Source organism: Laccaria bicolor, genomic scaffold (genome assembly GCF_000143565.1).
Source record: "Laccaria bicolor S238N-H82 LACBIscaffold_208 genomic scaffold, whole genome shotgun sequence".
In the NCBI taxonomy this organism is placed as follows: Eukaryota; Fungi; Basidiomycota; class Agaricomycetes; order Agaricales; family Hydnangiaceae; genus Laccaria; species Laccaria bicolor.
Genome location: NW_001890066.1, coordinates 1 through 13,065, shown reverse-complemented (window position 1 = coordinate 13,065; position 13,065 = coordinate 1). Strand labels below are relative to the sequence as shown.

At 47.5% G+C, this 13,065-nt stretch overlaps 4 protein-coding genes across 4 annotated transcripts; 1 reads left to right on the top strand and 3 right to left on the bottom strand.

Moving 5' to 3' along the window:
• Window positions 1-2,830: 2,830 nt before the first annotated feature.
• Window positions 2,831-3,612, bottom strand: LACBIDRAFT_335961 (uncharacterized protein; the record flags this gene model as incomplete). The annotated part of the gene is made up of 5 exons (XM_001890872.1): window positions 2,831-2,953; window positions 3,002-3,084; window positions 3,263-3,318; window positions 3,373-3,433; window positions 3,489-3,612. 5 exons carry the CDS (start codon window positions 3,610-3,612, stop codon window positions 2,831-2,833), a joined length of 447 nt encoding a protein of 148 aa, XP_001890907.1.
• A 2,010-nt stretch (window positions 3,613-5,622) lies between these two features.
• Window positions 5,623-10,318, bottom strand: LACBIDRAFT_335960 (uncharacterized protein; the record flags this gene model as incomplete). Its single annotated transcript, XM_001890871.1, has 15 exons — window positions 5,623-5,691; window positions 5,734-5,964; window positions 6,012-6,040; window positions 6,239-6,425; window positions 6,545-6,553; window positions 6,593-6,975; window positions 7,023-7,412; window positions 7,464-7,668; window positions 7,922-8,074; window positions 8,126-8,248; window positions 8,371-8,426; window positions 8,477-8,848; window positions 8,876-9,227; window positions 9,640-10,200; window positions 10,232-10,318. The coding sequence occupies 15 exons, from the start codon at window positions 10,316-10,318 to the stop codon at window positions 5,623-5,625; spliced, it is 3,207 nt and encodes a 1,068-aa protein (XP_001890906.1).
• Window positions 10,319-11,084: 766 nt separating this feature from the next.
• Window positions 11,085-11,571, bottom strand: LACBIDRAFT_335959 (uncharacterized protein; the record flags this gene model as incomplete). The annotated part of the gene is made up of 3 exons (XM_001890870.1): window positions 11,085-11,310; window positions 11,357-11,496; window positions 11,551-11,571. 3 exons carry the CDS (start codon window positions 11,569-11,571, stop codon window positions 11,085-11,087), a joined length of 387 nt encoding a protein of 128 aa, XP_001890905.1.
• A 901-nt stretch (window positions 11,572-12,472) lies between these two features.
• LACBIDRAFT_302080 (uncharacterized protein) lies at window positions 12,473-12,961 on the top strand (the record flags this gene model as incomplete). The annotated part of the gene is made up of 2 exons (XM_001890873.1): window positions 12,473-12,545; window positions 12,597-12,961. 2 exons carry the CDS (start codon window positions 12,473-12,475, stop codon window positions 12,959-12,961), a joined length of 438 nt encoding a protein of 145 aa, XP_001890908.1.
• Window positions 12,962-13,065: the final 104 nt, after the last annotated feature.

The window sequence follows — 13,065 nt, the reverse complement described above, 5'->3', positions numbered from 1 at the left end:
ACTGATGGTCTGGAATGGGATCAAGACATGGAAGCTGATGTGGTTGATGGGTGGTAGTGTATTTAGTCAATGTCTGTAACTACGAGACTGGTCCAAGACCGGTTGTCAACCAGTTCAGACCGAAACTGGTTAAGACCGGTCTTGCAACTGTAAAAAACTGCTCAAGACCGCCCTGAACTGGTTCCCATCGGTTCGGTCCGGTTTTTTAAGGCTTTTCAAAATATAAGGACCGGTCTCGGTCTCAGTCTTGCCAAAAAAAGTCAAAAGACCGGACTGGACCGGACTTCCAAGCACTAGACTGAAGTGTGCCTGGACTTCGAACCCACCAGGTAATGCCCCTGGTGGGCCAAATTGTGAGCAGGGCATTCAGTCAAAGATGGAGCACAATCAACAGACAAGGCTCCAGGGGGTCCAAATCCAAGCACCTGGAGGTACGCCTCCTTCGCCATGTTGCTTGGCAAAGTGGAGGAAGGTGTGTGATCAACAGACAATGCTCCTGGGGGTCCAAAGCCAAGTGCTTTGAAATAAGCCTCCTTCACCGTGTCCTTTGGCAAAGTGGAGGAAGGTCCATAAATGGGAAGATCATCCAAAACCAACCAAGGCGGTGCGAAATCATGCACCCTAGGGAGCACCTCTTTTGGAGCATTGTTTGAACAGAGACATTTGTAAGCATTGGATCAGGGAAAATGAACTGTGGATAAGGGTTGAGCGGAGGGAAAGGATTGTCTGGCAAGGGAGGAGCCAGGGGTGCATCAACCGGATTGACATATGGAGAACCACAACCGTCCTGAGGCAGTCTATTTTCGAGCTCCTCATCAACGCTCGACAGCACAGCACTAGCGAATCCTCAGCATCAGGAAGCGGTCCGATGGTTTCGTACCCACCATCAGAGGCAGGCACATTGTCAAACTGCCCAGACAATCCCTCGCCTGTGTCCATATCAAATGACTCTGGCATGCTCGTCATCAAGCGAGGTCTTTACCATCCCCCATGAGTTCCAGCGGAATCTGGCAGATTCCAGGAGGAATGTCAGAATTCCATGGAATTCCAATGGAAACCAATTGGCTGGAGCCTCAGCCATTTTGGTTTCCAATTCCATGGAAATTCCAACAGAATCCAACGGAATCTGGTGGAAATGGTTGGAATCCGGGAGGCTCCCGGAACAGTTTCCATTGGAATCCATTGGAATTGGAATACAACAGATTCTGTTGGAATTCCGAAGGATTGCAGTGTTTGGAGCTGTTATTATAATATACAAAAAGAATAACATGAGCAAGGATTGAACCAGAGGCTCCACAGATATCACACAACCAAACAGGAATCAAAAGCCCTCAACCCTCTTCTTCCTTGACTACCACCATCCTCCACGACGACCTTCCCCTTCCCCACCACATCGCCTACAGCCCCGTCACCCACTCTCGTCGTCAACCGACCCCAATCGTCGTCAACCGCCAACGCCGCGCGCACCAACAACGATGGCAACAACATGGCAGCGCCATGTCACGAGCCCCACCAGGTGAGCAAGCGTAGAGAGGACCACCCATGACGACGACAGTCGACGGCCACGACGGATGACCATGATGACGCAACCAACAACAACAACCACAACACCATCGTCAACGGCCCACACCCGCCTCAGCACATGACGTGGTGGGGCGCTGACGTGCTGTCCGTCCCTCATTGTGGGCATGGTTGTCGTTGCGTTGCGTTGTCATTGTCGCGTCGCATTGTCGTTGTCGCATTGTCGTTGTCGCGTCGCCGTCGTGTTGTGTTGTCGTTGTCGTGTTGCGTCGCCGTCATGTCGCGTTGCCGGTCGTGTTGTGTTCTTGTTGTCGTGTTGCGTGGTCGCGTCGTTGTTGTGTCGCGTCGTTGTTGGGTTGTCGTTGGGTCGCATTTTGGTGTGTTAGCGGGGTGGGTTGGGATGGAGGAGGGGGGGGACTCACCTCTGAATGACGACGAATGACGACGTCGTCGTCGTTCGTCGTTTGGTGGTCGTGGTTGCTGGTTGACGAGCGTTGTGGGTGGTGGTGACCACGGGTGATGGTGGTGACGTGGCAATGGGTGGGCGTCGTCGACGATGGTGGTGGTTGAGATGAGAGAGTGGGTTGTTTGTTTCTGATGCCCAAATCAAGTGTCGGTGTTTGCCAATGCTTGATTTGGGCATCAGAAATTCTGTTCCGTCTTGTTCCATGGCTATTCCTTCCGGGTGATCACCAGAATCATTCCGGCAGAATTTGAATTCCATTCAAAATTCCGCGGAATTGTTTGATCAATTTGGCAGGGCCCTCTGCCAAATTTGATTCCTCCGGAATTCCAGGAATTCCCCAGATTCCGCCGGATTCTGGCAGGAATCAGTGGAGGACAATAAAGACCTCCTCATCACATACAGTCACACGTGGTTCATACACGCAACAATGAAGTCAATTGAATTAAGAGCATCTAATATACACAACAAGAAGGGGCAGGGGCAATAAAAAATACAACACAAGTGAAGCTACCCAGAATGGGGAGTGGCGGTTTCAAAATGTGGTGACTCTAGTCCAAAAAAGGGCAGAACGGCAGGCTACAAGACATGGAATCGATGAGATATGAGTTCTAAGCAACATGGAGAAGATGCAAGCGAAGTAGATGCAAGCGGAGTACAAGATATAGAGACATTGCAGACAGAGTTCAAGAAATGCAAGAGACAGGTGTGAATGGAGTCCAAGAAGTGTGGTATGCAAAGAGAGGAATGCAAGGGAGGGGAGAGCACTTAAATAGGGTATAACATATGCAGTAAGCATGCAAAGGGTTGAAGGCTGCAGTGATCAGCATGATGAAAATAGTCACCCTACAGCCACGCAATGGTGTTGGTGCACTCTGCATGGGCTAACACCTCAAAAGCAGCACTTTGGGTGGTATATTTTCTCCGGAACGCATTGGGAACGCTCACACAGACAAGGTCTGCAGCCTCCTGAGCACAACATCAGATTGGCATGACATGGCTCAATGACAGACTTACCAGGCTCCAAAAAACACCAACTGCACCCCTGCCTTTGAAGACCACATAGTAATAGTCCTTCACCGTCTCCACCACGTTGCGGGCTGTGCAGTTCCCACAGGCAATGACCAAAATTTCATCATTGGTGCCAGTGCCATCAACGGGAGGCGGTGGCGGGGTAGCAGGGGGAATTCTTGCGCAGAGGAAACAGGGGAGTCAGTCACTAAGAGATGGTCAGCTTCTGAAGGGAGACAAGGGAGGAAAGAGGAAAGACAGGCTTACATTCAATAACCATTTGGCTGGGGCTGACAGGCTGGCTGTCAGTGTCGGTAAATATGCTATCATCTGGGGTCTTTCTTAGTTTCATGCATATACATATCAGCGAGAGTTACTTGCCGTTACCAAGCCATCTCTGTCCCATAACAATGCTTGGTGTGTTGGCCAGAACATTGTCTGGAGTAGGAGTATGCATTAGTTGAGAATGCAACAAGAAATATTGATGAACTACCTGAGGCTGGTCTGGCGCTGGGCCTGGAGCTGGAGGAGCTTGGTTGGAGGCAGTCTGGGGTGTTCATGAGTGAATGGACTTCGGTCAGAGGGCGGAGTGAGTCGGTGGACTGACCAGGACACATTGAGCAGGCAAAGAAGATGAGGGAGAATGGAACAAAGTTAAAGTGGGGGAATGATGCAGAAGAGGGTTAAGGGGAGAAGTCAGGGTTGGTTGGGTTTATATATGATCAACTGTACAGTTGATCGGTAATGGCCGTAAGCCACCCAACAACACCCAAAAATAGATTACACCAATGTAGACTTATGTATGAAGGTCGGGACATTGAACCAAGGCAGATTTTTTTTGGTTGGACAAGGGAGCAGCACAGTCTGCAGTTACTGAAATGGATTGACCACATGATTGTTTTTGGTTCATCAAAGATGATCGCGCTAATCTCCATGTTTTAAGCGGAACTAATCTCCATGATAAAGAGATCTGCCTGATCTGTAACACAGTCCAAGAGATTACCAGTAAACAAACGACGCTCTGCAACATAAAACCTATGGTAGAATATTACACAGTCCGATTCCTGCATGAGAAACTATGTGGAATTGATTTATAATAATGCAGGATCACACCCATACCCATAAATCGCCCTGTCCCCTGCTAGAAAAAAAAAGAGTAAAGGTCAGACCATAAGCCAGATTTGTTCTGAGTTTCCCTATTGATACTTACCTTACCCTCTCTCTCCATGGCTCAACCATGGTTATATCATTCCGCCAACGCAAAACGGGATGCCAACAGGGCCAAGAGCACCCGCAGCTACCAAAGGTGAGACAATTAGCTGTACATTACTACCAATAACTCATTCAACAAAGCCATAAGTCTGAAATTCAGGCACACTGGCAGAAAAAAAGACAAACTCAAAAGTAAGTGGTTCCTGGGACTTCATCACCAGACTTACAATGTACACCCTGTTTAGTCTCTCTATTGAAACCCTCGCCACAGATGCTTCACCCTCTCACCATCTGGTACCACTTCCATTCAACAGGTTTGAACATATGCTAAAATTCATACTCTCCTGGTGTTGCACTGACACTAGCCTTTGTAGCTCTTCTGACCCAGAGTACTGGACAACTCAGGCCAATTCGCACCATACAAAATATTGCATGTACATCAAGGGATGCCGCAAATCGTTTGTTGAGGCCGCTGCTCGGGACTACAGTCATGGACAAGCAAAGCCCACTAATAAAAATGGAAATGTATTTGATGGCTACCAAAGTGCCCGGATAACGTGCAGATATGTTGAGGGAAGCTTCTGGCCAAATTTCAGCCAAGTCTCACAAGCTGTTTTGGAGAAAATGGCCATATACAGAAATAGACCCTGAAATTTTGGCCAGGACCCCAAAAAGTGCCAAGAAAAATATGAAAAATAGCGGAATCGCTTCCTTTCATGGAGAACAATCTGCCCATCAAGTTTTGAAAGAATATATCAAGCGGTTCTTCTGGAAAACATTGCCAAACATTGACCCAAATTGGGCACTTAGTCACTTTTGATGTGACATCTATCATGGGACTAAGAAATTCCATCACACTAGGCTTTCGAAACACAGGGAAATCCCTTTCTGATAGATTCTTTGCCCTTTCTGAGTAGCTTCCAGTCAAAGCCCAGCACAGGTACCAGCTTTTAATAATTTCTGGCCGGTTTTGACCTGTTTTTATCCTTAAATGTTGCAGTTTTTTGGTCCAAAATTTTGGCCACACCCAATTCCTTGTGGGAAAAACTTCGGAGGTGCGTTTTTCGACACATTTCACAAATCCGAGCCAGAATCTGGAAAAATCTCAGCTCTAGATACATTATTTACCGAGATACCAAGTTAGTGGGCTTTGCTTGTCCATGACTGTACTTAAGAACTACAAAGACGAAATCGCTTTCAAAGGAAATCACCATTCTCGAAGAATTCCGGAGCCACTTCATGCGCTACAAGGATGAGCTCCTCCATCTTGAAGGAGTTAGTGAGAATTGGCAGGAAGTCCACGAGATGACTTTGGAGGTCAGGGAGACAATTTGTTGGCTTGAGCAGTTGTTGTGTGATGCATTACTGGGGATTTTGGTGTTCCAAGCGGCATACTTAGTGAATGGGTATGCGTATCAGATGTCATGAGTATCCAATGTCGTGACCTTAATGAAATGCAGTGTGTGTTCGTCAGAATAGTTCAGCTATGGAAGAGTACATCAGGGTATAGCATATACATGTCTAACCAAAGCCCGTCTGAATGTCTCTATTTCCCCCTCCTTCAAGCCTGTAATATGGCACCCTCTTAAGACGGCTGCAATGGCAGCAAGAACCCACAATCCACAGCTGAAGGCATCCTTCTGGACGGCATTCAACAGTAGAGGTTGCGTGGTCCACCCTTCTTCAGTGATGACGTGCAGGGGATGTCCCTCATGGTTGGATGCAAGAACCAAACATGTGATCAAGAGCATAATTTCCTGTGAAAGAGTGAGTATAACAAGATAGCAGATACTCATGGACTAACACCTATCTCCCATTTCCATGTCGGCGAAACTGTCAAACAGTAAAACATTCCCTGTGGACACTAAGATCACAGCCAGTACCCAATGGCCAGTTGGGCATGATCGATGGATGGGTAGAAGCCACATGTCTTTACACCAGAATTCCAGATGACGCATCCGACACCAAATTTCGGAATGCGGGCAATTGTAGTGCGGCATGTGGAGATCAAAGGTCGAAAAAATTGCGCACTGTTGACTGTCTGCTTCGTAATGGTCGCTGGGGTGAGACCACCAGTGTTGAAGGAGGGCAGCTGTGCTGTTGAGGCAAACATCATTGAGGCAAGACCCTGGGGTTTTGAGGCGTATGATGTCATCCACCTCAAAAACGTATAGGTTGGGTTCCGTGTGGGGTACTCGGCACCGGTTTCTGTGAGTTGCTAGTGGCCCGATTGTTTGGAAATGCAGGCCATCAACGAGGTTCCTGTCCTGGACAAGAGATGCCTAATTGTGTGGATATTGTTGAGACAGGGAAATTATGGTGCTGATCCACACTTACGGGGATTTCCTACTTGAGCTCTATAGCGTGTGCGGGTATGTCTTGTACCGTCAATGGTTCATTATCTTGAGGGGGTGGTGCCTCATCTTCATCATCTTCATCAACTTCTGCATCAATCATGTTGCCAAATAGGATTTCCCCTGTATCCGTCGGCATGTCGTCCAGGTTTATAAGATCGGCGGTATGATACACCGGATCAGCAAATGTGAGTTCACCGACATCTTGTGTCAGCAGTTGTAGCCAGGTCATCATTAATGGATCAGGTGAAGGCGAGGTCACGCTGGCATTGGTAGGGTCCTGGTGTCGGATTTTTAAGGCAGCCTGAACATGTGTGTCGAACCTAGGGCTGGAAGCAAGTGTATTGCTCCAACGAGACTTGAGTGAGATCAGGTGATCACAACGGCTCTTGAGAAGTGTCTGGATAGTTTGGTCTACCAAGGGTTAATAATTTTATTCTCGTTGGAGGGGAAAGACTCACTGGAAGGTGACAACACGGCTGTTTCAAGGGCGAGGAGCTCCCGTCCAAACCAGCAGCAAAGATTGTCCGCCTCAACGCCTAATCGACGGCATTCCTCCAAGCAGTGATCGAGCTTTAACATTGCTTGTATTCCCACCCAAACCTCAACTTCCTGAAGCCAATGTGGAACCTCCAGCGTGGTACAAGTGATCCAAATGTCCTCCATGAGCAACGGGCTGTTGCGCAAGTCATTGAGTTTGACAGGGAGAGCGTCTGGGAGTGGCAGCTCCCAATCAGGTCGGTACATTGCAGCTAGTTGTTCACAGTAGTTGTTGAATTTTCGAATAGACCTGAGAAGAGCTGGCTTGCATTTTGCAATTGCATTTCGCGTGTTTTGGTGAATCTTTGTGCCTGTTGCGGTGTATTAGATACAACACATAGATACAACACACCAAAACGAACCGATAGCATGTTGACATCCCCCAGCGGCTTGATCCAACCGATCCCACTCAAAAAAACTCCCAATGGCCTGCTTGCGGATGTTTATTTTGAGATCACGTGCTAGCACCAAGAGTTTTACGAAGTCTAGGTCGATATCCTTGAGTTCAGGGAACGAGTCCTGAATGTTTAATGATGCATAGAGTTGTTCGACCTTCTCCTTCAAACACTCTTGAGTTCTAGCTAAGCTGCTTAATGTGGATTTCGAGAATCAATTGGCCAGGCGAGAAATGGTGTCATGAGTGGTGTCAATGGTGGTTTGGAGCTTAAGCACGGCATCCAGTTCCTTCTTGAGACAGGCAGGGGCATCTGGTGCTTTAGAATTAGAAAATTTGAAAGATAGAATGGCTTGGTGACTAACGAGCACAGATAGAAAGCTGGGCTGCTTTCTGTAACCCCCACTGAGTCCATAACTTGCTCACTGGTACACCACATTTGCTCAACATCTTCCGTGCCTCATTTTCTTTAGTTGCGATGGTCTTGAGTCTCCGCCGGATCCAATCACCGAGGTCATCCTGTAGCTCAGCTCCTATGGAACGGGATTGACAATCAAGCATCCAGATGTGTCGTCGTCGCTGTGGAAAGGTCGATAAGCTCAGGAAGGTTAGTATTCATGGATATCGTACTGCTGAAACCGAAGTCACACCAATCATTTTGCGTAAATGGGACCAAAAACGCTCCACGCCCTCCCCATCAGAAAGGCTGGGTCCTTCTCGAATATGTGGGTTGTAGATGAGTTGGCACGACCACTGATGAACATATGCATGCATGGCACTGGTGCCAAAGTCAGCATGACTGGTGAGGCTTTCGGGAAGTATGTCAAACTGGCTTGTGGTGAGGAAGAGATGTGTGAATGTAGTGGCGCACTTACCAAGTTAAGGCTGCGATCAAGAACACACGCAACATCATAGAGAATGGTCACCATGGCTGTTGGAGGCAGAAGGGAAAACAGATGTTCTATGAGGGAAACCGCGTACCTTGCTCACCAGGAGTGTCAATGTTGGCGAGGAAGAGGGGGGCATCATGGCAGCAAACAAGAGCCATCACTCCTCCATCGTCATAGTGATCCATATTCGTTTTGATGGTCGACCCACTGCCGGAGTCATGCCCATCTTCACATTCGTCCACTGCTTTATCTGGTACTTTGGCAGCTTTGCAAGCTTGGGGAAGCTGGCCCTGCGCCTCCGTGATGCATTTTCCAACATTGTCGACATACACCTTGGTAAGAAAGTATTCTGGCCTGTAGAACTCAGGACAATCGCCCACATCTTTTCTGTGGCATTGGCTGAAATTGCCATCAGGGGCGATAATGAAATCAGTGCCTCTGGGAACATCCTGGTCAGCATAGTCTGCAACATGGTAGTAATGGTACGTACATTGCTCCTGAACACCCAAATGTCCGCAATCCAAAGCAAGCTGGACAGTGTTGCTGTAGAACCCTCGCGCACTCGACAAGGGCACAGGAGGTTCGGGTGGGCTGTCATCAGGAGTCAACTCGACAAGGGACAGAGGAGGTTCTGCTAGACTGTAATCAGGGGTCAACTGTTTGGGTATGGGTGCCTCAGGGGTGGTGATGGTAGCCGGGTTGGTTTCCGAGGAGCAAGGAGTGGCGGCGTCACCAGCCACAGTCGCTGCTTTAAGTTCTTGTTCAATCTGAACTTGCAGGCTGTCATACCACTGAATGGCATGACCTAGGCCTCGACAGAAGGTGTCCTGAACAATCTCCCCCTGAAATGAAGAGTTTGTAAGAAAAAAGGGTGGGTGATAAGCATCAGATGGAGAACCTGATAGTTGCGGTGAACAAATCCTCAGCACCCATAAACTAGGTTGACAGCATGAGAATACGTGTATACAGCATTGCATGCATGTTCAAAAAGAGTGTTGTAGTGTTGTATCAGAATAATGGATACAGCCATCCGGGGTTGGGTGGGCAATGTCGGAAAGAGACCATGAAGGATGAGGGTTTCCATAATGTCCTGACATTCGCAACTAGTGACCTCGAAAGTGTCAAAATCTGCCAGAAGGATGTATGAGAATGGTTTGTTGAGAAGACGATGTGGCATGTACAATCGAAAAAAAGACAAAGGACTTTTCTGGATTTTGCGACACATATGTCCCCTTTGAGACACGTTGAACGAACCCCATCGATGGGAAAGGTCTTTTTTCCATGGGTAGCTGAGATGAAGGAAAGGAACAGGGACACGAGGCGGGGAATGAGAGCCTGCCACTGCTGGTAAAGGAGGTTAGCCTCTGCATCTGGGCCAGTGTGTCGTACTTTTGCAGGAATGGGCATCTTTGGTGGTATCGGATCGGATTTTTGAGGGGTGCTAGGACACAAGTCCACGTCCATCCCATTATCTGGCATGGAGAAGTCATCCCCATCCCCGTCCCCGTCCCCTTCCCCCCAAGCGAAGCCCGACCCTGAGTTGCCCAGATCTCCTGGAACCTCCATGCTTCCCTCACAGTCATCTCCCCCTTCATCATCTTCCTCCTCCCCAGGGTCTGCCAGAAGTCTGGCCAGAACTTCCTGCGCACGACGAGGTTTATCTGCTTGTCCGAGATACGTGACCTGTGTTGAGGTTTTATGACTGTCGCGTCGCTTTTTTGGACTATGGAAGACTTGCCCGAAGCCCTTGGTGGCAGGCTGTTGGGCATGCGACTTGCTTAGTCGCATCGTTGGGGAGTGTCTGCAGCGGGAAAGCTAAGAAAAGAAGGAAAGAGTGAAAGCGCACGTGATATTTGCAATGGACAACTGAAATATCTAAGTCCCCCAGCGCAGGGACCGCCAGGAGCAGCCAGAGTGCGAGGAGTGCTTTCATCGAGCACTGTTAGAGCTAGAGATCGCAATCTAAGAAAATTGATGATTCGAAGCAAGTATATTTTTAGCCATCACCGCCATCAGTGCTTAGGAAGGCCCCCTCTCAGGCCAATTACCCCCAGACAAAGAATCGGCCTCTAAGGGCCCAGAAGCACGTAGAAGTGCTAGGCCTGAGGTGGGGAACACACCCTCAAACCTTCGAATTGTTGATTTTACCCATGGCATGACTGGCTCTGCCCATGATGCAACTGCCTTTGAGCATACTACAGCTGCTATGCATCCTGATTGGTTCTTCGAGGGAGAAGAATTTGCATGGGCAGACTCAGCCTATGCAGTCAATTCCCAAACAATCCCAGTCCATAAAAAGCGAGCATCTCTCAAACCAATGAATGCCTTGTTTGACAAGGTAGTTGCAGGCCTTTGTGTTCACTCTGAGCATTGCATTGGTGCTCACTGCTCTCAAGGGTTGCTTTCAGTGTTTGCATGGTCTTCGAGTCCATGTCAACTCCAACAACAACCACTATGAAGCCTGTGAATGGATTTCAGTTGCGATTATCCTTCATAACATTGTTATCAATGTTGAGGGAAGCCAATCTGCAGAGTATTTTATGAATTTCCATGGTTCTAACAAGGAGGAGGAAGATACTGGTATTCAACAAGAGGATGGTGGATGATAACAACACGAAACATAGGCAGTTAGTTGAGGAATTATGTGTATCACAATATGAGTAATATAGAAATTCAAGATGGGAAAAGAAATTATTGTTTCACTGGTCTTCAGAGCCAGAGGAGATTTCCTCTGGGCTAAACTCCTGAACAACCTTTTTCTGATGTTTCGCAGGGCGAGGGGAACCATCATTCTCAATAGCCTCGATCTTCTCCTGAGCTTGTTCAATAGTCCACAAGCCCATCTTTACCTCATCAATAATCTGCTTATGCAGCTCAAGGTTGATATGGCTTTGATTTTGAGCCTTCTGGGCTGCAAGGTTCTCACTACAAATGGGTAAGAAAAGATGATGACAAAGCAAAAATAAAATACCGTTGAATTTCCATTAAAGTATCTGCAAGCGAATGTTTCTGCAGGAGCTTTGAAACGGCTTTGCGAGCATTTTTGATGGTGTCACAGGAGACAGAAGATGGCTTTGGGCCACGCTGAGGCCCTGGTGTCTCCGGTACTATCTACCCAATGTGTCGTTTACTCAACGTTTACTTGTCCAATCAAGGGGTACCGACTGGGAAATTCTGAAACACCATCCTGGGGGGAGGGGGGTCTGGCCGGGCCCTTAAACACGTAACTTTATCTCAAATAAATACCTAATATAATACATTTTTTGACTTGTATCTGCCAACTTAACCATCGTTTTCTGCCCCCAACCAGTGATCCAGCACAATCTGTGATGGGTTGCATCATTGTTGACCAATTCTTACATTGGCTCTCGACTCAGATATCAATAATGGTGTCACTGTGTCACTCTGGGTCACATCATCTTATTGCATTTTTTCTTGATTTTTTCACCCAGCAGTGAGCACATTTGCATCTGTAAACATCACGACTTTCTTTGGCAGCAAAAGAACTTAGAAGGAGAGTGCTAATTTGATCTATCTTGACAAATATTTGAAGCCATGGTGTTTTTGCAATATAATGTCCACAGCACCCTTTCCTCCTCTCTGGCACTGATTTTCTCTATCAGCATCATCTTACATGTCATGGGCTTCCAGAATGACCTTCAGTGAATTGGTTTTGCAGTGAGGCAGTTAAAATGATCACATGGTTTCCTTATTTGGAAGGTGCTAGGGAGTAGTCTTGCCGCAGCTCGGCTAGCCGAGAGCCAGCTGATGTAAGCCAGCTAACTTTCCTCAAGTGGCTCAGCTCAGCTTTTAGCTGACTCAAAGCTTGCTCAAGCCGGCACATAATTTTTAAAGTGATGTGACCATAAATCTGGGTAAATTAGATGCCATCTACCTGATAGATACACAATATAATATATATTTCGAGCATAGAATTATAATAGAAACCCTAGGGTTTTAAATATAAATATAAATTCACAAAAAATGGGGGAGGATGTGAGATAGCATAGAAATATGGATGTCATACCTTCAGGACCTTCAAATGTGACTAAAAATGTGACTAAAATACAATGTAAATGAGCCTTCAATGATGAAAAAAGGTGGAAAGCTGACCAAGATACAGCTTAACCCCGTACCCCCCAAAATGGTGCAATGTATCAGCACATTTTTGGATGCCTGCTACATTGCCCGTTGAGCTGACATCACTCAAGAATCACTTGCAGCGCTCCAGACGGCCATTGAGAGGTTTCACACACACCGTGAAATTTTTCATACATCTGGTGTTCAACCTACCGGCTTCAACCTTCCCCGCCAACACTCTCTTGTCCACCTCATCCATCAAATCCAGGAGTTTGGGGCTCCTGGTGGGCTATGTTCATCAATCACTGAGTCCTGCCACATTACCGCTGTCAAATGGCCTTGGCATTGTTCAAATCACTACAAAGCTTTGGGGCAGATGCTGCTTACCAATCAGCGGCTGGACAAGCTCCTTCGAGCATGCGCGGATTTTGTTGAGCGTCGGATGCTTCCCCCTTCCCATTTGCCACCTCCAAAACCAGCCTGCCCTAGATCATAACCCACCCTAAAGTGCCTCGTATATATAGTGCTTCAGACACGACAGATGCTCTTTTGCTTTCCCATTTCACCTCCCCCCCAATCTATGTATGATGTAACTAAGTA